The sequence below is a fragment of the Lithobates pipiens genome, unplaced genomic scaffold (assembly GCF_037356315.1).
Source record: "Lithobates pipiens isolate NorthernLeopardFrog02 unplaced genomic scaffold, aLitPip1_a1.2 Scaffold_8, whole genome shotgun sequence".
In the NCBI taxonomy this organism is placed as follows: Eukaryota; Metazoa; Chordata; class Amphibia; order Anura; family Ranidae; genus Lithobates; species Lithobates pipiens.
This window is the reverse complement of record NW_027507903.1, coordinates 515241824-515267646: the sequence shown is the minus strand read 5'-3', so window position 1 is coordinate 515267646 and position 25823 is coordinate 515241824. Positions and strand designations below refer to the sequence as shown.

At 41.0% G+C, this 25823-nt stretch overlaps 1 protein-coding gene across 1 annotated transcript; it reads left to right on the top strand.

Moving 5' to 3' along the window:
• Window positions 1-25574, top strand: LOC143960634 (polymeric immunoglobulin receptor-like). The gene is made up of 7 exons (XM_077469412.1): window positions 1-155; window positions 4023-4352; window positions 6755-7087; window positions 12631-12954; window positions 16108-16431; window positions 21011-21049; window positions 25318-25574. Exons 1-6 carry the CDS (start codon window positions 113-115, stop codon window positions 21043-21045), a joined length of 1389 nt encoding a protein of 462 aa, XP_077325538.1. The 5' UTR covers window positions 1-112; the 3' UTR covers window positions 21046-21049; window positions 25318-25574.
• Window positions 25575-25823: the final 249 nt, after the last annotated feature.

Here is a 25823-nt window from a genome sequence, read left to right as displayed (position 1 = left end):
CTGTTTTTGTATTTACACAAGCTCATCCTCTTCCTTTTCCCTCCACATATTAGCTTGCCCCCTGTGCAGCCTGAGGACTCTCTGCCTTTGTTTCCTCTGTGTATCACCAACCATGGGTCTCTGCTTGCTGTCCACTGTCCTACTGGTTTTACCAGGTAAGTGCTGCACTGGGGGGGGATTGGGGGATAATCAGAACAGGTCTTGGGAAGCATTATGTGCTAAATCTATCTGAATCTAATATTTCCATTTTGGGAAAATGCTCATCTGCTAAATATATATATATTTCATGAGCAATACATCACAAGATCTCTACACCTGGTTCCCAGCTTTGCTTACCCATTGGGAGCAATTTAAAGGGATTTCTCTCCATTGAATCTTTACTTTTATACATTACACTGAATGCAGAAAAAGAAATGAGATCATGTGACAGGGAAAGCAGGGCGGACATTCCAGCGGAAAGAAATTAGAAATTAATGGGCAATTCAGTAACCAAAAATATATATTTTTTTCGATTTGTACCAAGGGCATCACATCTATTGCCTTTGAATGAACAGATCTAAAGTAAACACTTCATTTGGAAAACAGTCCAACGCACTAAACAGAATTTTGCCTATCAAAAATGTGGGTGCTTTTGTAATGGCGCTGTTCATTTGATCCAGAAAGAAGCAAACACTAGAACTCCAAAGTTTTATTGTGAAAATTGAGTTTCATTTAGTAAATTACTTTGACACTAAGGGGGAGATTTACTAAAACAGGTGCACACAAAATATAGTGCAGCTCTTCATAGTAACCAATCAGCTTCTAGGTTTCATTGGCAAAGCTTAATTGAACAAGCTGAAGTTGACTGGTTGCTATGCACATCTGCAACAGATTCTGTGTGCACAAATTTAAGTAAATCCCTCCCCCCTCAGTTTTCACAGTTGAGTGCTGGTAACTGACTCTCACTTCATGGTAAAGAGAGGCTAATACCAGTACAGACCCACTTCTTGTGGTACTGCACTGCAAATTTAAAAGGGTCTTCAAGAAAGCCAGCCAAGGGAAAGCATGATGACTGATGTTATTAAATTCTCCTTAAAATGCAAATTGCCTGGTTTTCAGGCTGTCCTCCACCCACCCTTTCTTTTTACTATGAACCATTAATCCAGAAAAGAAGATAATCATTTGATATTTCTTTGACCTTCCTGATCTGTACACTATTTGGTGGTTAAAGTACTGAAGCCACAGGATCACTATAATGACAATTAGGTTTTTCAAAAAGAGATCATCCATGGCAGACCGCACATTTTGCTCACTTTATGTAAAATATGAATACCGGTGTAAAAACACATGTATGTTTTGTTGCTACATTCTATGTTCAGGATAAAGAAGGTGGTCAGTGTAGCACTGACTGTAAGCCATGTTCTGCATGTTGGAAAATCTCGCTCATAACAACTGTATATCCCCTCCATCAGAAATATTTTCCATTCCTGAAATATATTTGTCCATGCTGCTAAAAGTGTTTTTAAAAACTTAAAAATATTGTTTTGGATGGATTAGGAGTTTAAGACAAATATAGATGTGATCTGCTGGATCTAGCATCTTGCCCTATACATATTAAAGTGTAACTCCAGCCAACTAATACCTTTGGAGGGGGGGAATGGGTCTTCTCAATAGGTTTGTATTGCTGTCTGTGTCCCTATGCAAAGCCAAAAAGAAAGAAAGGTTTAGGCTTGAATTTTAAGACTATTATTTAATTGATCCCCTTTAGATGTCACAGAACTAGCCATAGATACATAAATTCATATAACATAAATTAAAAAATAATATAGTTACAAAAATTACTTTGGGTAGAATTTGTGAACAGAGTAATAGTAGTTTCTTTAGAAATTTTGACTATAGTAACTTCTTGCTCACAGTGAATTTCAAGACAGCACAATAAAGACTAAAAGCCCATCCAGGCCTGTCCACTCTTGTGTGTCGCCTTAAGGCAGCCAATTACTTTTTAATGAGCTGCTAACGCACAAGAGCAGATGGATCTGCAGCAATTTTTCCAACGCAGTACACCACAATGTATGGTCGTGCATTTCTGTGCATTATTGTATGCTGAAATGCTTGTGTGTTGGCACTATGTTGCCGTACAGAACAGAAACACCACACGCTAACCCACATAATTCACATTAATGTGCTTTGTGGTTACTATACCACATTGCGTAGGTGTATTTAAACCCTATTTTATATATATATATATATATATATATATATATATATATATATATATTACCCAGGGTTTACACATTTTTCTAATTGAATTCTGTTGGAAAATTGTATCAATCCTTGGTGAGAACATTTATAAATGGCCCTCTTAATGTTAGTTAATAAGGATTCGGCAACTCTACTATTTTGCCTAGAGCCTTCTATTTCACCTAAAATTAAATCTGGTATTGCTCAGCCTCACAGATTTTGGAATGTTTGATTTCTTTGATATTTAGCCTACATGGACGATTAAATCTCTCTGCTACTGGATGATGTAATGGCTTCATTCCATTATTCATATAGCATTGCATTGATTTCAGTGTGTTCCACATGAGATGGCCGCCGGCAACTGATTCTATCTCTCCATAGCAGATAGATTTAATTTGCCAGTGTAACCCTGAGCTAAGTTTGTATAGTAAGCTAATACATGCCTATCAACATTCTGAGATGAGAAAGGAGACACCTTATAGCACAAAATATGGAAGCAAAGAAGCCCATAGTTGTGCATTGGACGTGAGCATGCAGAGGGACATGCTGAGGAACCCACCAATATTCATTAAGTGGGTGGTCCTGTTGCCTGCCTTCCACCTGAAATCCCTCACTTTCAAATATGAAGAACCTGGGAAGACAATTGTCGACTGTTCAGGTATTTTTGACAACTGCTGGGGCTGACTGTCAAAATGCAATAAGCACAGTGGAAGATTTATCCATCCGAGCTGTATAGCGTTGATGGAAGACAATGTTTGTTTTTCTGTTGGTTTATGCATTTAGCAGCTTTAGTCTGTTACCAAGCTGTCTAACAGAAGTGATAATTAGAGGCTTGGTACAAACCATTAAACACTGATAGCGGTGCGTACAATGGTCAGCTTATAAAAAAAAAAAAGAGTTATTGTATCCTAAAAGTATAAAAATGTTTTTCTAGCAGCTAAAAGTCTTGGCTGGAGTTAGACTTTATTCTGTTACTTAAAAAACTTAAAGTTTTTCTAAATCTACTAGTCCATCCAGCACTACCCTCTAAAGACAATGCTGCAGGCATGTCTCCATTGCTCTTCCGTAGATAGAGCATCCACACTTGGACTGGAAGTTTTCTTACTGGCTGGATCATTTAATGAAAAGTATAGGGGGCAAAGTAGCTTAAAATCTGAATATTAAAGCAGACACCAAATCTGAGTATTGGTAAACTTCAAAATATTACCTTTTTGTTTTTGGATACAGTTTAAATTGTCCAATGAGGGAAAACTGAGCAGAGATGGACAGATGGATTTGGTTTAACATGGGAGTCCTCTGTTTGCTTATAAGGCAGCTTCTGGTTGGGGCCTGACCTGAGAAATTTTAATTTAGAAAAGATCTGGTACCTTAAAAGCAAGACTGATAGAAGAAGATAAATACCAAAAGAGCCATTCCAGGTAGATACAACCAATTAGAAAATGTCACATGGTGTATTAATCTGATTTATAACTACTGTATGTCCAGCCAGTACTTTTTATTATTTTTTTTAATGTGAAGTGGTAAGTGCTTAAAATTTCTGTTTTTACTTTTATTGCTGCCCATGCCTTTCTGTCCTGTCGATAACTGCACTCGCCATTTGTTACAGTAACAGGAAATTAAGAAAATCTTCAAATTTGGGACACAGTCGAAAAACGCAATGCCTCCAAATTGGACTCTTTCCTACTGAAGGCAAAACTGAAAATAAATCTTGTCTGGAGTTAGGCTTCAAAAGTAACATGCTCTATTTTAGGAGGAAAGCTCCCTTACTTGTACTTATGTTTGTCTTTCTTCTGCTTGTACAGCCCTAATATCAGCATATCGTGTGACCGGGTTGGTGGGAGAAAGTTTGGTTTTGACCTGCACATTCCCAGCCAGCAAAAACCCAACCACCTTATGTTGGGGGCGCGGCAGCTGCTCAGCTCTGGGCTGTAACAGTCCCATCACCAAAGTTGATGCCAACAAAGTGACCTGGAGAAAATCAGAAAGATACCAGCTGAAAGGGAACCTGGTAAATGGGGATGCATCCCTAGAGACCAATGATGTCACTCTGGATGACAGTGGCACCTACTGTTGTCGAGTGAAGACCAACGAGTATGACCTGAAGAGGGAGATAAACGTGGAGATACAACATTGTAAGTAACTTTATTTAGAGTTGATTTTAAACGGCTTTCATTATTATTGCATCATAAAAAAATGTTTAAAAAGAAAAAAAAAAATCTCTACAGCCTGCGTCAAAACTGTGTGGCGTGTAAACACGAGTTATATCACTTCTCATTGCATTGCCAATGTATCCCAGTGCACAGGAAACTGCACATGGCCCTTTTTTGTGAATGTAAAACACAGCAATGCCCAGTTTTGCATTACTGTGCAATACAACACACTACAAATGGCGGTGATGCCCATGTTTCCCAACTGCAAACGTTTTGATACCAGTCTTGGTATATATTTGGTGTTTATGTCACTAACAATCTTTTTTTTCCTGGAAAAACCTCTCCATGTGAACATCTGCTTCTTCCCTAAAAACATTCAGCTTTCTCAATGTCTACAGATCTGTGAATGCTCTATGCTGATTGGCTGGCTATGTGTTGTAAATTATCCATGCTGATTGGTTAGCAATGTGCTGGGCATCCTGTGCTGAACCGCGTGCTCCAGAGTTACCTCTGAAACTGTATTCAAGGTTTTCACAAATACCATAACCGATCTGCACAAATCCAAACCTGCAGTATCAGTCTCCTGGGTGTACACTCAGGCCACAGATGTGTGCAGCCTATTGCATTAGGGTGTGCACCCCAAATAGCAAACACACACATGTGTGTGCACGTGTAAATACATATATATGTACATACACACAGAGTTAAGGAGTGCACTATGTACAGGGTATCAGATTCCCCCATCAGAGCCCACTTACATAAGATTTCTCCATCAGAGCCTCCTTACATAATTTTCCCCAATCGAAGCCCCCTTATAACCATCAGAGCCCCCATACATCAGATTCCCCCCTCAGAGTCTCATGACTTAACTATAGACTCTGCAGAGCTGGGCAGGTAGGCGGCGGGAGCTGGGAGGCCTGGGAGGAGAATCATACTGCAGGATAGGGCACACATGTGACATCATTGTTTGCTATGATGCCCCGCAATCCTAGCAACCAATGACTGCAGATTCCTGAATATTCAGAACAGAGAAATGGCTGGTTAATGGTCCAGACTGTACTGTCAGTCGGTCCACCATTTAGGCTGCACTAAAGCTGTGTGTATGTGACAGTGGTGAGCTGCTAGCAAGGGGCTAACGCCGGAGGTGGCATAACTCCCATGTGCACGCCTGTGGTTAAAGACCAGGCAGAGACAGACCACATCTTGCTTCAAGATACAGGATACATCTAGCTTCAAGATATAGCATTCAAGTATCACCACACACTGTACCCTAGTGTGAAGTAAATGAAAGAGGGTTCAGCTCAAATCCCTGCCCATCAGTCACGCCCCTCTGACATGTTTCACCGACATTGGGATTATTTGTAAAGGTACACATTCCCTATGGCAGAGAGATTATATGCAGAAACACCACAAACAAGGTGAAACATGATAGTTCTAAACCGTTCACAAAAATGAAGAGCTAAAGGTTTCACTGCTCAGTATCAATGCAGTGTACAAGGCAAAAGGCTCTTAATGACCACAAACAGATAAGATAAAAAAAGAGTAAAAAAAAGAAATAAATAAGAAAGAGGAGAAAAATAAAGAGAAAGAAAAGAAAAAAGCAAAAAAAGAATACCAGAAGGGGGAGCGGTGGGGGTTATTAAGGCCGATGTATAAACAAAATTGTTGTATGCGTCCATTAATCCAATATTTGCAACATACCTGAAAAAATTATTATTGGTTCCTTTGTACAATGCTCCCTTTTTATGTAGCATATATTGGATTAACACACACAGCAATGCATACAACAATTTTACTTATACATCAGTCATAATGATTTTTTTATCCCTTTTTTTCCTTTCTCTCCTTTTTTTTTCTCTTTCTCCTTTTTTTTACTACTTCTTGATCTTCTTTGTCTGTGGACATAAAGAAGAGCCTTTTCCTCTGCACGGTGCATTGCTATTGAGTTGATAAGAAGCAAGATCTAGAGCTCTTCATTCATGTGCCATGTTTAGAACCATTACATTTCACCTGGTTTATGATGTGTGTGTGTGTGTGTGCATATATAATCCCTTTGCCACAAGACATGCTTACCTCTATGATTAAGCCCAATGTGGGTGAAACATGTCAGAGGAGCATGGCCAATGGGCGGGGGATTTGAGCTGCAGCTTTTTTTTTTTACTTCACACCAGAATAAAACACAGTGTGCTGCGATACTTGTATGCTATATTGTATTTGAGGTTTGTTTGGGATCGCCTCAACCAGAGCATACTGCCAATGAAAGTTAAAGGGTGAGATCTGCCATAAAAGTTACCCATCCAAGCTTGTTCAAAATGATCATTGTTTGCATGAGTGTGACTTATGTTTTGGCAGTATATGTTTGACAACTTCTGTTCTCTTTACAGCTTTACAAGATAATCTTGTGCGGGGACCAGTGGATAGTATTTTGAGCTTGCCCTGCAAATACTCCGCTAAGGAAGGCAAGAGTCCAATGTGCTGGGGGCGAGGCAGCTGTGGGTTCACAGGTTGCCCCAATAAGGTGCTCAGTACTGATGGAGACAAAGTAACCTGGAGTGAATCAGACAGATATGAGTTACGAGGAAATATAATGGAGGGGGATGTCTCGCTGACATTAAATGGCGTGTTCAAGGAAGATGAAGGGACATACTGCTGCAGGGTGGAGATCCCAGGGCCGTTCAATGACCTGAAGAAAGATGTCCAGCTGGAAGTTGAAGATGGTATTGATGTTAATATTTACTACTAGCTCATTTACCAAGTTGAATTTACACTGCTTAGTAGTCATTGGTGAACATTTTCTGCCCACAGCATAGACAACTTAATTCACATGTAAATGATACAAAAACAATATAAATTGTTAAAGCTTAACTCCTAGAATATACAGCTGAAATACATATAAGGAACATGTACTACCTGCCAAAAGAATTGTATTTCTAGCAATCCATTCCCATAGCTCCAACTGTCCCTGTATTCGAGGGACTGTCCCTGATTTGGAGCAATGTCCCTCTGTCCCTCTTTCCCCCTCATTTGTCCCTCGTTTTTGTCTGATTTATATAGTTTTATATAAAATGCACTTTTTATCTTTCAAAAAAGTGTTTCCCAGTGCTAAACCTTTCATCAAATTTCTAAATTGCTGCATTTGTGAATTTCAAAAGCCAATATAAAGGAATAGTGGTAAAAAAAAACCCTTGTGGATTTAATTAACAATTTTTTTTGGTGAATTCCCCTTTAACCACTTCCCGACCAGCGCACGACGATGTACGTCGACAGAATGGCACGGGCAGGCATATTGGCGTACAGGCACGTCCAATATTCGATGCCGCCCTGCCATCGGGAGCGCGCCGGCGGCGGCGTGCTCCCGCGCTGGTTGGGACCCCCGTGAGTCCGGTCGCGGGACCCGCGGACTCGATCGCCGCGGGCATCCCCGCGATCGTCTCACGGAGCGGCCGAATGGAGGAAATGCTGTGTAAACAACATTTTTCCATTCTGCCTAGCAACTAGTGACGCTGATCTCTGCTCCATGTGATTGGAGCAGAGATCAGTGTACACTAAATGAAAGCCCAACCCCCCCACAGTTAGTAACACACCCCTAGGAACACTTAACCCCTACACTGCCACCCACTGGTTAACCCTTTCACTGCCAGTGTCATTTACACAGGAATCACTGCATTTATATAGCAGTGATTACTGTATAAATGACAATGGTCCCAAAAATGTGTCAAAAATGTCCGATGGGTCCCCCACAATGTCGCAGTCACAATAAAAATCGCAGATCGCCGCCATTACTAGTAAAAAAAAAATAATAAAAAATGATTAATAAAAATGCTATAAAACTATCCCTATTTTGTAAACGCTATAACTTTTGCGCAAACCAATCAATAATCGCTTATTGCGATTTTTTTTACCAAAAATATGTAGAAGAATACGTATCGGCCTAAACTGAGGGAAAAAAAAATTTTTTTATATATTTTTGGGGGATATTTATTATAACAAAAAGTAAAAAATAATGCGTTTTTTTCAAAATTGTCGCTCTATTTTTGTTTATAGCGCAAAAAATAAAAATCGCAGGGGTGATCAAATACCACCAAAAGAAAGCTCTATTTGTGGGAAAAAAAGGACGTCAATTTTGTTTGGGAGCCACGTCGCACGACCGCGCAATTGTCAGTTAAAGCGACGCAGTGCCGAATCGCAAAAAGTGGTCTGGTCTTTGACCAGCAAATTGGTCCGGTCTGAAAGTGGTTAAGGGGGTGTGGCGGGGAGCATGTCCTATGCCTTCATACATTTGCTAGTAGGTGTCTCTCCCATCTCAAAATGTTGGGAGGTATACCATGCCTAAGATTTATTCAGCCTTACCACAAACCAACATACAAAAAGGGGGGAATGTATATCTCCATATACTGGGACTTTAAATGAAACGCACAAGGAAGGGGGGAGGGGGTAGTGCGTCTCCATCCCTATTATAAATTCAAAAGACAAAACGAGTATGGGACTTTAAATGAGGCAGGCTTAAAAACAATGTAAGAGTAGAAATTTTATTATTAGTTATACATGAATGTCAGGGAGCATTTATATGTGACAAATGAGTGTTCAATACATGTACAGACTTGACATCCGAGTAAACATGATATAGACCTTAATTATCATAACAGGGAAAAAGATTTATACAAATATCATAGAAATAGTACAGTAATAATATACAATAGAATTCATAAAAATGTTGTAAAAAGTTATGGAAATGTGAGGGATTGCATCCTCAATAGCTTGATGCGTTTCGTCAGTAGACCGACTCATCAGGAGCGATTATATAATGTCTGTAAATAATGAATAATAACAGGTGTTCTAAATTAAAAAGCCCATAGTATGAGAAATATTATATAGAAATACATTTATATAGAAAAAAGATGGTCAAGTCCACAGAACTTACACCCCATAGGAATGCCGAGCATGAGTTGTCCCTTTGTGCATGGGTCGCAACATCAAGCCTCCCCCAGGAGCTGAGGCGCAGAAAGTCCGCAGTAAGGATACTCTGAGAAGGGCGAAGAAACCCGCAGTAAGGATACACTGAGAAGGGGCAAGCAGACATCTTGTTACACCCACCAGAGTTTTGCATTTTACGCTTATTTTTATATTGTGAAATATAGTACTTAGAACTCCATCTGACTTTTTAGATGATGAATTTTAAAAGCAGCGGCAAGCCTGCTGATCTGCGGTTTGCTAATCGCACCGAAGTTCGCTGCATTTAAACATTTACACGGAGTTCTAAGTACTGTATTTCACTATATAAACTCAGTTTACTGTTAAAAAAAAAGCGTAAAATGCAAAACTCCGGTGGGCGTAACAAGATGACTGCTTGCCCCCTTCTCAGTGTATCCTTACTGTGGAGGAGTGTGGGGTGAAGCAAGATGGCGGTGAAGAAACGTCACTTCCATTAGATATTCTGATGGGTCGCCTAATACGTCCATCTCTGTAACAAATATATACCTGCATTCACTGTGAGGATGGATATCAGCCTGGAAATCACCTTTAAAAATAATAAAAATACATATGAAATGTTAAAAAAATAGAAAATTATTATTAAAAAACACCCTGAACAGTATGGTCTTTTATTTGGTAAAGATTGTCCTGGCTTTCTAGGTTCCTAGGTGGAGTCCAGTGACGTCGATGTCCGTGACGTCACCGGACAGCCTGGACAGTGATGGTAAATATTGATGTGTTTAACTGGGCTCATTCAGTGAGCTGATCAGGTGATCAGGGATTCTGTGCCACCTGGACAGCTGCCTGGGTAGACGTGTCGTATTGCCCCGTGCTGCTAGGCTCGAAAACTAAGGAAATCTGGCTTCTAGGCTGTCGGAGGGCCTATCCAGAAGCAGGAAAAGCAGCATAGGCTTGTAGCCTTGTAGTTCAACCAGAAGTAACGGTTCTGCCAGACCGGGAACCCGTTGTGGTCGGAGGTAGAGGGGAAGCTGTCACCACTAAGGGACCACCCTCCCTGTTACCGGAGACTACTGTGAGTAAGCTGAGGCCAGTACCAGAGCAGATTTCTCGCCAGCTGGGGACAGTGAAGAAGTGGGGAAACTTCAGCAAGTGCCAAGTCAGGGACCCAGTGGGACAGCAGAGGTGATGCTTGTGAAGCATCAGTGAGTGCCAAGCCAGGGACCTAGTGTGTCTGCAGGGGTGAAGCTTGAAATGTATCTGTGAGTGCCAAGCCAGGGACCCAGCAGGGAAACAGGGGTGATGCTTGAGGACGATACTGAGTTCTACCAGTGTAAGAGCTCAGGGGATCCAGTTTCTAGTGGATCTTAAGTCTAGTGAGAGAGCCTGGGAGCTCATTGAGTGAAGACCCACAATGAGTGATGGTGAAGTAAACTAAGAACTGTTCGTGTTGCAAATAGTTGACTTCAATTGCTGTTAGTAACTTCTACAAGCTTGTTGCATAGGAGATAACAGTCCTACCTATACAGAAGTGGCGTCTGGCTGGAAGTCTTCACCTGTATAGCTGTCTACCTATAGAAGTCTCAGAGTCTGCCAATTAACATTGCATCTACTCAAGGGTGTCCTGGCCCTAACCCTCTCTTATACAGCTCTGTTTAAGAGACAATAAATCTCTTTTTGCATTCTAAAAGTGTCTAGCGCCCACCCTTTCATCTTGCATTACACCCACCATGCCTTGCAATCCACTCAACACGGAAGAATGTCAGCTGTCCCTAACTCTGGGGGTCACCATTAGGCCTCGAGGAGCCCGGGACTTTGCTACATATGGAAACTGTTTTAGATATGAAAGGATTTGTTATATTGTTCAACAAGTCTTGTGATCCAGGCATCCCTGAAAGACCGCACAGCCAGGTACTGGACATCCAACAACACATCCAACACAGTATGGGAGCAGCAGCTGACTGGTGAGGTCATCTCTCTCCTCTTGTCTGCACATACCTTTTCAGTACATCTGGTGCTGTATGCTGCAGAGCCAAATTACTTCAGAGTTAGTCCATTCTCCACTAGTCTGTACAGGTAATTAATAAAATGGTGATAATAAAAGCCAATTAAATAGTGACATTTGTATTTTAGACACTTTAGTGTCCAAAGTCCAACTGCCCCCAAAGCCTTTTCTTTTAGCCATGAATATGGTGGGCAATGGATGGAAACTCTGTCAGGTTTTTATTGCTGTTTCTATCTCCATTGAGGGGAGTTTCCCCCATATGTTAGCAATACTCATGGGCATCTATACCATTGAGAGCTTTGGTGGCAGCTGGCCTTTAGTGTTATTCGGAAGATAAATGGCCCTTGTGTCCAACTTGTGGCACTTTGATACCTACTATGCGGCCCGTGGTCCCCACCAAGATGTAGTACTGGCCTAGGTACTTACAGAAGTAGAGCAAAGGACATCTATTTAATCTGTGTTCTAATAGCTAAATCATTTGTCTATTTTTTTTTTTTTTTTACAGTTTTTTAATTATTAATGGATCTTGCTGACAGGAATATCAAATATGGTGCCAGTAATGTTTTAAGGGGACTTCACGGAGCAGTGATTGCACTGATCTCTAGCAGCGTCTTATAGCATGTTCCCATTCTGTGACAGTCTCTTGTAGCATGCCTACTGTCTCTGCCCTTCCACTGTAGTATGTCCAGTCTGACCATTTTTAGTAGCAGTAGCAAGCATTAAATATTCTGTATATTATGCACAGCCCTTGGGTGATATCGGGGCTGCACTTGATGCCCCCTATATCAAGTAAGTTAGCCACCACTATATGATCTATGGAGAGTGACCCTTGGTGTGGCAGCATTATTCCAAAAGGTATCCTTAAAAATAAACAGTTATCTTCATATCCAGCACCCCGATGATCATGGGGTTGTCTTGGAGCAAGTTACAGTAGTCTATATTAAAAAAGGTGCCTCCATTTTTTTTTGTAAAAGTCACTTTTACACCCAGCAACTAGTGAGCTTAAAACTTTCTTTTTTTTTCATTGCTATTTGAGGCTTTGAATTTGCCAGACTGCGAACACATAGCTAACAGTTTTTATGTAAGGCAAATTAGTCCCCAAATCATTAAAAACAAGGTAGAGCTAAGAATACCTGAAGGAAAGCTTTGGGGTTAATATTTCCAGAATGACTGGTTACTAACCCCCATAACCACACAGGTGAGTAGCCTAGTGTGTCCAAGAACAAGTTCTGGGCAGGTAGGTCACATTCCGTGTAAGTATTGCTATGATGTCTGAATGTGATTGGAGTGCTCTTCTTACTATATACTTTTCCTTTCCATTCACAGTGAATCTGGTGAGGGGATCTCTGGGTGATAAACTGACGCTGCCCTGCTCTTATGCCACTGATTCCGGAAAACGCTCGATGTGCTGGGGACGAGGACATTGTGGAATACTTACCTGCCGCAATGAGGTTCTTAAAACAGATGGTGATGCAGTAACCTGGAGAGAAGATGATAGATTCCAGCTAAAAGATAACATAATGAAGGGGAACGTATCGCTGACTATCAATAACGTTAATCAGAATGATGGCGGAGTGTACTGCTGCAGAGTGAGAGTCCCAGGAGTATTCAATGACATAAAGAAGGAAGTCCGCCTAGAGATACACAACAGTAAATTATTCTTTTAGTGTTCAAACCAATGGTTGATTTAAAGGGGTGGTGTCAGATTGAATACGTGGTTTTAGGTTGTGAATTTAGTTCTCAGTGTCAGTATAATGTCAGTAGCAAAGACGATTGAATACAGCATTCATGTCACAAACAGGAAAGTTATTTGTAGCTTTAACACAACTCAGTCACTAAACTAAAACTGTACAATAAAAGGCTCAATGCAAAGAAGAGAAGTGTCTCTGAAAGCGCTGGGTAAGGATCTGACACTTCTGGGAGTCCCATTTTCATGATCCCTCAGTGGGCACTGTGATTCCTCCATTCTCCCCACCTCAGTGATTTGATCTTCCGGCCCCCACATCACTACTTTATCTTTTAGAGATGTGGAAGCAGGTAGGTCAAACCACTGAACACTAGGGATGAGCCGTATCAATGCAAAAAAAAAAAAAAAAACTTTTTAAAACTGCCGTTTTTCAGGAGCAGTGATTTTAAAAATGCTTAAAGTGAAAGAATAAAAATTAAATATTCCTTCAAATATCATGTCTTGGGGGTCCCCCTAGTCTGCTTATAAAGTGGCACATCTTTCTCATATGTTTTACTGCGACAAAACATATGAGAAAATGACATTTCTAAAGCAAAAAAAACCTTCAGGTCTGGTATGGATATTAAGGGGAACGCCACACCAAAATGTAAAAAAAAAAAAATGGCGGGCGAGTCCCCCCTAAGATCCATACCAGGCCCTTCAGGTCTGGTATGGATTTTAAGGGGAACCCCGTGCCCCGTCACCCCAAAATCCAATCATTCAGAACGAGGTGACGTAAAAAACGTACGACGGGACTACGTAGAGGCCAGTAGCCAATAGCTTTCGTCTCCAAATTTTTTCTGAGCATGCGTGGCACATTGGGTGTTAAAATTCTCTACACAGGATCGGAAAAAGTCCGATCGGATTTTGTTGTCAGAAAAATTTACATCCAGCTCTGAAACTTTTTCCGTCGGAAATTCCAATTGAGCCCATACACGATCGGATTTTCCGACAACACGATCCGATCCCACTTTTTCCTTCGGAATTTCCAACCGTGTGTATGGGGCATAAGGGTTAGGTAGATGGCACTGGAATCTGGAACTGGGAGTAGGGGATGGTTTTGTGTTCAGATGAATCTCATTGCTGTGTTCTCATTACTCTCTGTAGGACATCCTATTGGTAGGTTTGCAGCTTCTGAAAACCAGGGGCCAATTATGATCACTCAAAACATTGACCTGGAGATTAAAGCACCCCACTAATATGTTTGAGTCTAAAATTATGTTTTTTACAAATATTAAATGGTTACAGCAGCCAATGCATTTTGGGGGCCCAGTAACACGTCTTTTATTGGGGCTTAATAGGACATTGGATTGGCAATCTGGAACATAGAACTAACTGTGATTAGTGTATGTACACAGAACAGCACAGTTATGTTCAGCTGCTGGTTTGGGAACTCTGATGTCCCATCCTTTAGACACCTGCTGACTTCCCAAGCCCAAACAAGTCACGATCATGTAATATATATGGAGAACTGTATGAAACTGCAAATTGAACCACAAACAAAAGATGAAGGACAGCAGGCTTTTTAAAGGAAATCTCTGTAACGATTCAACATAGTAATATATAGGTGGCATGTGCTACCTGGCTTTAAGAGGCAGCTCAGTTTAGCACAATGTTTTAGGAATCTGTAATAAAGGTATATAGAACTACCTCCACATGCAAGCCAATTTTTATAACAGATATATCAAACTGATGTATATTAGTCTGCTCTGTTTTGATTCTCTAGAGCCTTTTAAGGCTACATTCACCTTCATGAAAAGAACTAAATAAATGCACATATTTTTGTAAAAAAAATGTGCATTCAGTATTTTTTTCATAGGCGTCTGCAAAGCATTGCACCCGCGATCAGTGGACTGCAGCTGCAAAGACCTGCTCCTGAAGGCACGTCCCCCAGCTTTCTTGCCCATACATCTGTATGGGCTTTCTGTTTGAAAGCTGGAGGAAGTGTTAATAGACTACATGGGCTCTCATCAGCACCCTTGCAGTTCACTGAGAACTACAAGCCATCTGTTGCATTGGCAGATGGCACTTATAGTTTAATTCACAGATTCCCGTGTATGAATGGCATGGTTGTGTGGGCAGAGCCTTGTGGTTTTTTTTCAGTAAATACAAGGTTGTTTTCTAGTTTGATGAAGTAGAGATTGTGACATCACCACCCCTCCCTCTACTTCATCCAATCAGAGAACAACTTGTATTGAAAATAAAATGGGGTATCTAAACCCAAGAACAAATATGTAATATATTGCAGATTTACAGTTCCAGGTGTGTAAGGGCATGTTCATACTGATGCATTGTGTTAACACACTGTAAGAAGCATGTTTTACCATGAGTTACTGCAAACTAACAGCAACATGTGTGTTGCATTGCGTCAAGAAAAGTATGGCATGCAATATATTTGGTGCATTGCAGCTCATTCAGAATAAATTGGCTCCTTAACACAACGCACATAAAATGCACAATAATGCCCATTTAACACAACCCATCAGCCTGAGCAAGTCCTAAAATTCCCATTAGGGAGATTTTTATCACTTCTTGTTTTGGTTATTGCACAGGAAGTGAGGATAATCCTTCCCAAGGGGGACACAGCCAGCAGTTTCTGACCTTTTTGCAATCTATCCACTGTTGAATAAAAGTACTTTTTATATAGTTTAGATGCAGCTGTGACGCATGTTAGAACTAAGACTGTTCAATGCAGATTCTAATGAGCTAAAATATTGAACAGCTTTTTAAAGGTCTCAATGATGTTGGCAAAGTGATGTCTCCCCATTCTAGTTACCAGCTTGTGTATTTTCACCCTCTATTATCATTTAAAATTGATAACTAATCCAGCAAGCAGAGTGGCACTTCCCCCTCCCACACACAGACATACACACACATACACTCCTATAATATCTTTGCTAGGTTGGTAGATTGGAAACTAGGCTGCAGAGATTTCACCTCCAAAGTCACCAACAGATAATCGAAGATGATGGGTAATTCAGCTTGTCGGTAGTGAAGTTACTTTGGGTAAACTTTCTTGTTTTTCAAATGTAACATTCTTTTAATTTTAATATAACATGTTTCTTCTATCGTCACAGCGGATCATGTGAAGGTATTAGCTGGTGACACAGTGAAGTTGCCCTGTTCATACAATGTCAGTGAAGGTACCACCAAGATGTGCTGGGGAAAAGGCAGTTGCCCAAGGTATAAGTGTACAGATACCCTTCTGTGGACTGACGGTGAAGAAGTAACCTGGACAGAGTCTGGCAGATACCGTCTGAAGGGAAACCTGGAGCATGGAGACGTGTCACTCTCTATCATCGGTGTCTCTAAGGAAGATGAAGGCACCTACTGTTGCAGAGTTAACATCCCAGGTCTCTTCAATGACATCTTTAAGGAAATCAGTTTGGAGGTAGAAGAGGGTAAGAGTCTTCTATAATTATTTCTGTTTTCTGTTGGTACCTCTTTGTTACACCCTTGTCTATAGATAGATCCAATTTTCCTTTCAAACTCTTGATAATGAAAAGATGAAGGCGCTATGTCCTTCAAAATTCTAGTTTTCATGTTTTCACTTACCTTAGATGATCGCTGATCATGGAATAAATTAAGCACATCATGATGCCGGATTATTTACTAGCCTGCCTCTATCAGCTTCTGACCTTTCTTTAAGCTTCTAGGTTACCTGAGGGCTTTCAGGTACACAATAATGATCTATTAATTTGCAGTATTGAATAAAGTCCCTTATTATTTCCCCCTTTCATGCTGCTGGTTCAAAATGTATCTGCCATATTGTCTACACTATATATACATATACATTGCTGCTCACTTTCAGTGGGATTGATTCATTATTGTTTGCTTTCTGTCACCCGGCAAACCTAATAAAAGTTGTCCAGTGGAATGAATGCCCAATTATTAGAGGATTCACTATATATTTGATGCAGACCTCCTGCCTAGACACATTCCTAATTATACCTGACAGAGACCTCACACCATCATCTTTCGCTTGAGTGCACCACTCATCCTTTGTAAGACTGTTTAGAGATTTGCAGATGTGTTAGTTGTAAGCAGGGCTTTTTTTCTCAAGGAATAAGTGCAGGAACTCCACCCTTCCGAGTCTCACTTCATCTATGCCCCCTACCCTTCTCTGAGCACCATCCCTTGGTTCTACCCCCTACCCACCTCCCAGTACTGCACCTTTCAGAGAATACAGAATTTGGTATTTTGTGCTACTTTGTTTTAATGAAAACAAGAAAGATATTAAAACATCCCTTGCCATGAGCAACAATAGACCCCACCCCAGCAACAATAGACTCCACCCCAGAAACAATAGACCTTCTGCAGTAATAATAGATTCCCCCACACAACCAAAGACTTTGCCTCCAGCAACAAAAGGACCCCCCACACAACAAAAGACTTTCCCCCAGCAACAATGGACCCTCCACACAACAAAAGACTTTCCACCAGCAACAATGGACCCCCCACAACAAAATACCACCCCAGCAACAATAGACCACTAGCAGAAATAACAGATTTCTCAGCAGCCATCATTAATAGACTCTCCAGCAACCAGCAACAATAGACCTCTCCCTCAACAGTAGATCCCAACCAGCAACAATTGACCACCCAGCAAGATAAGAGCCCCCCCACCAGCAACAGTAGACTTACCCAGCAACAATAGACACCCACCCCAAAACAGATCGACACCAGCGATAATGGATACCCCAGCAGCAAGCATCAACAGACCTTCCAGCACCGCTTTCCAGTACATACATTCAGTGCTGGGGGTGCCGGATACTGCGTTCCCCCATGTTCCCGCTGAAAAAAAGCCCTGGTTGTAAGTATGCTTTCGGATGAAGATAGACAGATAGGCAGGACAGTCAGACATACAGACAGGATGAACAGAAAGGTCAGGCCAGACAGACAGACAGCCATTGCAACCATGCAGTACAGTTATCCTATAAAAATCACAAACAAACATGCATCTGTTCTAGTAATGCAGTCTTTCTCAACCTTTTCAACGTGGAAGAACCCTTAAAAAAAACTTTCAGTTTCAGGGAACCCATGCTAAAAGTTATTATATCTACAATTCATGATACATTATAGTGATGATCAGTGGGAAGACCACTCCTTACATTTGTGATTATTGTGAAGAATTACCCCTTTACAGAGAGGTAAAAAGATCAGTGGTGTCAAGGGGAACGTATCTGAGAAGCAGAAATTGCTCATTGCTCAAGGAACCCCTAACAACCTCTGGAGGAATCCTAGTTGAGAAACCCTGTAGTAATGTGTTGTCTATATGAGAGCAGTAACAGAATAATCAATTACATTTTTCTGATGTTAAACTCTCAATAACTGCCCATCCTTCAGCTTGCCAGACAAATATAAACTCTGCAGGGGGTCCTGTAAAAAGAGCTGCATCATATATCAAGTGGGAGTTCTATCTTTTAAAATGGTAGTAAACCGCTGCAAAGAAAAGAAAAAAAAACTTTCCGCTGTCAGACAATTGCATAATGTGTTAGTATGCATTGCATACTAGCACATTGTGCAAGACTTGCCTTAAAACAAAGCCCTCCAGCAGTGCACTGTCACTGCTGACAGGGCTTCCATCTTCACCCAGTCTTCCTTTCTGGTTCGCGCCCTCCAGCTACATAAGTGGCCAGGGCCAAGATGATGTCACTACCGCGCATGCGTGTGGAAGCCCCCATTTACGGCCAAACTCTGAAGGTCCGGCATGGCAGCGCATGCGGCCAGTAACATCATTGACTGCATGCAGTGTGAATATCTCCTAAATGTTGCAAGTTTAGTAAATATTCATTTGTACCTACAGGTAACCCTTATTATAGTCTTTCCTGTAGGTACAAGTCAAAAAATAAGTTTATTTAAAGGGGCTCCTGCGCTCTATGGCAAAACATTTGGAAAAGAAGCAAAGAATATGTTCTAATCGGAGCAGCAAACACTTTTTGAGTGAACTCTCAATAGAAAACAGAAAAAAAGGGGGGATGTGTTGCGCTTCCTAAATACCAAGAAATAAAAATAAAACTCATAGAGTAAATACGACCTAATGATACTCAACGAAAGTGTGAATAATCATATAAAATAGGTGCAGTAGTGCTCAATATGTAACACTTAAAGCTTATGAAGGTGCATTTAAATGAACATCTAGTATATAATGTGCTTGTGCGTCACTCCAGTCTCTGGAAATAGGCAAAGATGTGCTTAAAACCATAAAGTGCATGTAATAAATTAATATTACAGTGTATATAAAAAAAGGTAAAGCATCTGTGGTAAAACTGCAAACAAATTTGTATATACAGATAAATTTATGTGGTAAAAATATTCTGAAAAAAATTCTATAAATGCTTTAAAAACAGTGGTCTAAAATGGGCAAAAAACAGAGAGAAGTACTAGTATATTCCTTGATAAAAAGGGAACGTAATAGCAGCAAAAACGTGGATCTCGATAAAGTGTCCCATACACGGTCCAATCGTGCAACTTTAAAATGTGATTTCACAACTGTAAATAAAGTGCAATGTGCCAAGATAACTCTCCTCCAACGGTGTTCCGTGCTAGTGCTGGTTATCCTAAATAATTACCTCACGGCTGCAAGGTATGCAGCTGAACAGCAAATTTGCAGGGGGAATTCCGGGGGGGTCAAGTGGGCTGTGAATGGGACTTCTGACAGTGCCGTTCTTCCTTGCAGTTATGGCCAACGAAACAGTGCTCAAAATAACAAGTAGAAAATATCTTCCATAGTGTAGTATTTTAAAACAAGCGATTTATTTGCAATGATTAAAACTACTCACAAACAGGAGCGAATGGACAGGCACACACAGCTTAACAGATCGGTGGACGGTTTCCTTAGATACAAACGTCACTTCCGGTTTCCTACGCGTTACGTCACGTATGGACTTCAACTGGAAACCGGAAGTGACGTTTGTATCTAAGGAAGCCGTCCACCGATCTGTTAAGCTGTGTGTACCTGTCCATTCGCTCCTGTTTGTGAGTAGTTTTAATCATTGCAAATAAATCGCTTGTTTTAAAATACTACACTATGGAAGATATTTTCTACTTGTTATTTTGAGCACTGTTTCGTTGGCCATAACTGCAAGGAAGAACGGCACTGTCAGAAGTCCCATTCACAGCCCACTTGACCCCCCGGAATTCCCCCTGCAAATTTGCTGTTCTGCTGCATACCTTGCAGCCGTGAGGTAATTATTTAGGATAACCAGCACTAGCACGGAACACCGTTGGAGGAGAGTTATCTTGGCACATTGCACTTTATTTACGGTTGTGAAATCACATTTTAAAGTTGCACGATTGGACCGTGTATGGGACACTTTATCGAGATCCACGTTTTTGCTGCTATTACGTTCCCTTTTTATCAAGGAATATACTAGTACGTCTCTCTGTTTTTTGCACGTTTTAAACCACTGTTTTTAAAGCATTTATAGAATTTTTTTCAGAATATTTTTACCACATAGATTTATCTGTATATACAAATTTGTTTGCAGTTTTACCACAGATGCTTTACCTTTTTTTATATACACTGTAATATTAATTTATTACATGCACTTTATGGTTTTAAGCACATCTTTGCCTATTTCCAGACACTGGAGTGACGCACAAGCACATTATATACTAGATGTTCATTTAAATGCACCTTCATAAGCTTTAAGTGTTACATATTGAGCACTACTGCACCTATTTTATATGATTATTCACACTTTCGTTGAGTATCATTAGGTCGTATTTACTCTGAGTTTTATTTTTATTTCTTGGTATTTAGGAAGCGCAACACATCCCCTTTTTTTCAAAAAATAAGTTTACTAGCACATGAATTTTATAGGCTCCAGGTGAACTCTACGCTTCTTTTAAAGGAGCCAGGTTTACAGCCATGTCTGTCCTGGATTGTAGTTGGCTACTCTTATTGATGTGTGTGGGTCCTGAAAAAAGTTTAAACAATGATTTGAATAGCTTAATGGTTGTTTTTTTTTTCTACAGATGGGTTCCAGTCCAGTGTTAAAGTGAAAGTTTAAGAAGGTAAATAAAATGAGAAAAAAAAATCTAGCCACCACACAACCACTAATCAGTAGACAACCAGTGGTGGCTAGTGCTCAAATTTTTTTTTTGGGGGGGGGGGGGGGCAAACAAACTGAAAAAAAACCTCTCAATTACAGCCTCACTGCCCATCAAATATAGCCACTGTGCCATAAAATGCAACCATTGTGCCCATCAAATGCAGCCACTGTGCCCATCATATGCAGCCACTTGTGCCCCATCATATGCAGCCATTTGTGCCCATCATATGCAGCCACTTGTGCCCATCAAATGCAGCCACTTGTGCCCATCAAATGCAGCCACTTGTGCCCATCAAATGCTGCCACTTGTGCCCATCAAATGCTGCCACTCGTGCCCATCAAATGCCGCCACTGTGACGCCCGCCCGCTGTCTGCCCTGCACTTACCCTATTGTAGTGGCAGGTCAGGCGGCAAGCTGTGGGATGGCTCCTGTGTCCTCTATGCTTCCCCCTCCTCTGTTCCGTTTTCTCAGGTGTCCAATTGGAGCGCCTCTGCCTTCAGCCAATCGGGTAACGGGTATTAGACCCGCATTACCTGATTGGCAGAGAGGCGATTCATTGTTAGAAAAGCAAATATTCACTTGCTTTTCTAACACATTTGGGTGGACTGTGAGCGCAATGCTCTCACATTGTGAGAAGCTCTAGGTGTGCAGTGAAATCAGATTAAGCAATTTCAGCACAGAAGAGGGAATGTGCAAGACAGAATGATGGCTGGAGGTCAGCTCTAAACAAATGTAAAGCCATTTTTTCCAGTTTGGATAGACTAGGAAATGATTAAACCTCATGTCAGTGTCAGTTTTTTGTCATGTGCCTACTTGAGAGATTTTCCTTACTATCTTATAGACACAATAAAAAGTGAGAGGAAACTTTCCATAGTGGAGGAATTTCCCTCTTAGCCCTTGTACACACGGTCGGAGATTCCGACAACCAAATCCGTCGGATATTGTCCTTCGGATTTTGTCCGACGGATTTTTTCTGAAACTGTTGCATACACACGGTCGGACAAAGTTGTCGGAAAATCCGACGTGATGGCGTTATTTCGTTACAACGGGACTACGTTCACGCTAGTAGCCAATAACTTTGCTGTAGGAATTTGATCTGAGCATGCGTGGCACTTTGTCCGATCGGAATTCTCTACACATGATCGGAGTATGTCCGATCGGAGCATTTTGACGGAAAATTTTACCAACAAATTGGAAAACTTGGTCACAGTCCGATGTAGACCAAAACAGTGGGAATATCCAACAAAACGGTCCGATCGGACACATTCCGTGGGAATCTCCGACCGTGTGTACAAGGGCTTAGGCAACAGTCACCAGAACAAGACTCCCCATTGAATGATTTCCCAAGTTCTATTTCTATTCCTGCAGCGGTGAAAACCTAAAATGTGGGATTTTCCTTCACACTTTAGTTACCCTATACCAGATGTTTTGGAACTACTTTTCCCATGATGCTAAACTTAAAAAAAAACCTGGGGTGCCAAAGTTCCCCATCACTTCCTATACTAAAGAAAAAAAAATCTAATTTCACTATTAGTATCTATTTCATTATTTTAGTTACTACCCTTATCCCCTCAGATGTTTTTTTTTTTTGTTTGGGGGGGGGGGGGGGGGGAGACAATGTAGAATGAACATTAGCATATTTTCTATCATAGCACTGGAGGGATGGGTTGCCTACAGCAGCGAATTAGACTCCATCTGCATTCCTGCTACAAATATTGTGTAACTGAAAATTTTTCTAAATGCTGAGATCAGAACATTTACATTTCCTCTCCTGATTTATACAAACCTTTACTTAAATTACCTAAACTGTGTCCAAACCTATACAGTTGCCAACTTAAGAAAAATTTGCAGGTAAAGGATCACTTGAAGCATTTTTTCTTTCAATACATGATTTTAATTTACTTGCAATGCGCCTCTGAAACTGCTAGAAAATGTGACTACTCCAGGAAGAGTCAATTCCCTAGTAAAGTCCCCTCTTTCCTTAGCACATCTTAGCCGGCCCTCTCCTCTTATGGGATTGTCTAATTACTGACTGTGCTGGCCCAGCTCTTCCATCCCCCTAACCTCCTTACATAAACTTTTATGTAGCAGCAGGGGAGGAGTGAAGGGGAAAACTATAAGAGAGTCACTAGAGTAACAGTTCCGCGTTTGCTAATGTCCTATTCCTATCCTGTCTTAAGGCATTTGCATACCTCCCATCTTTTTGAGATGGGAATGAGGGACACCTATCAGCAAAAGTCTGCAGGCATAGGACACACCCCTTGCCACGCCCCCTAAAGAAGAATTTTACAAAAAAAACAAGACTGGTTAAACCCACAAGTGTTTTTTTTTTTTTACCACTACTATTCCTTTATATTGACTTTTGGAAATTACAAATGCAGCAATTTAGAAATAAATGGAAGGTTTAGCGTTGCAAAACACTTTGAAATCAGGGACAGTTGGGAGCTATGCATTTGGATATCTGCATAAGGGAGTCTTCGTAAATAACATCAATAAAATGTGTTAAATGTATATATAATTTAATGGAAAGACTTTTTATTGAAATAACTGGTCTGCCGACAGGGCCGCTTTAGAAAAACAAAAAACGCCCCCTTTTGTTTTACCCACCCTAACAGAGCCTGTATCTCTGTTTTATTTGTCATTTGGGAAAATCAATCCCTTGTTTCTCATGGTAAACTAAGTTTAGGTGTAACAGCCATAGCAAACCAAGAACCTGCTATGGGGCCCCCACACTGTTTTCCTACATAGTAATTTATGCAGGTAGCAAGATGGATAACCTGAATTAATATCATCTTGAAACCTCTAAAAGCTTACCGTTACCTTCTTCCCCTCAATTTGTGTCTAGGGGGTTCCCATGGTAGACGGCCCAGAAACTTTAGAGACTGAGGACAGATCCGCTTAAAGGGATTTTTATTTGCAAAAAACTTAGTTAACGAACAGTCTCTTAGTATAGAATCAGAGGGTTAGGAGGAAAGGTTCAGGTACTCTTAGTGTCAAAGCCAATAATAAAGAACTCTCTTACTTTGGCTAAATCCAGAAAATAGCCATTCACAGCTGGATGTTCACTCAAGTTGGATAGTCCCTATCTCACAAGGCCTAGCAACCAACAAGGTGCTTAAATCAGGAACAAGTCTCTGCAACAGAACATGTAGAAATAAGTCTCTGGCACAGACGTTGTAGAACATGGTAGGAAAGTAGAACTTGTAGCACACTTGTGTAATATCTGGATCTTTCAGCTGGTTTGGCGATACCAACGAGATTGGATTCACTTAGGTCCCTCAGCCTCACCAGGCTCTTGCTAAGAAGCCAACCCATACGTGGCCTTCTTCTGAAGAGTCCTCCCCTGGATAGCTACGAAGTTGCTGGGCCTCTCCACAACTGGAGAAGGCACCGGGCCACCTCAGAATCCTTTCTTTCGTTTCCTTGCCTCGGGCTAGCCAGCCCCGAGACATAAAGTCGGGTGGATCCACACCCCAGGCCATAGCCTTCCTGGGGGCTGGTCAGGAGGACCAGGACCATGGAGTCAGAACATACTTCTGGATCGGAACCCTGAACCACGTGACGTCCGCATCTTAAGTACCCTCTCCCAGAAAGCACAGCAAGAGTGACACTCCCACTGGGCAGGCTCCAAGAGAAAGTAACCTTAAACCAGACTGTGGTTCCATGCCTGCCAGAAGAGACAGTGCCCCCGGTGGCCAGGCTGAACACCCTATAGTCCAGTCAGACTGATGCTGAGGTCAAAATTTTGAATAATTATACCCGAACCAAACTGCAGTTCAAGTGTAACCTTAAATTTCAAAAACATAGCGTGTGCTCTTCAGGAGCTGGCGCTACATGTATTAATAGCCAGAATGTTTCTGTTTAAAGAGGTAATGGACCCCTAAAAGCCTAAGTCCAATGTGGGCAAAAAATTAAAACAATTATTTCCTGGTTGTAAAAAAAAAAATGCAGCTCCTGGTGCAATACACTGCAATATTTTTCTTTGCCACAAGATGTCCTCGGTCTTTCAGCCTGAATGACCCGATCTTTAAGCATATTTAAAGGAATAGTATAATAACATGCATATGCTGGAAGGGGGTCTCCAGGGAGGACTACTTGTGGGGGGAGCATGGAGCGCGGAGTTGGGCTTTAATGTTTTTGCTGTGGTTCTCCATCACACATAGTTAGGCCCCTGGGGAGGATACTTCATTTAAAGTCATATACTAATTGTTGTTCTTGAATTTCTGTAGTCTTGACATTTGCTGGCAAATGACTCACTGAAGGAGAGAACGAAGACGAAAGGAGAAGCGACAACAGAGGAAAACTATAATGTCTAGATCATATTATTCTGAAAATACAGTTATTTTTCCTATTACATAAAACAAGAAAAAAAAAATCTCAAACTCAATTAAGAAAAGTTTAATTCGTTTTCTTACAAAAGCCGAATCAATGTTTCAATCCTACTGTCCTGAGCTATAGAAAATAAAACATTAGTAAAGCACCGTGAGCTGTGTTGTCACATATATATTTTATTCTATTGCATTCTTGTGTTTTCTTTTGTGTTCTGTGACTGTGTGGCTGGCCATTAGACCAAGATGAAGGGTGAGAGCTGCACGCTGATAATTGAGCTCTGCACCGCCAGAATCTGCTGTGAATCTTTTGTTGCCACTGGGTGTTAACAGGGCAAATGCAAAAAAAAATCCTTCTTTTTTCCTTTAGGTCAGGAGAATTGCAGGTAAAAATCATTACTGAACTT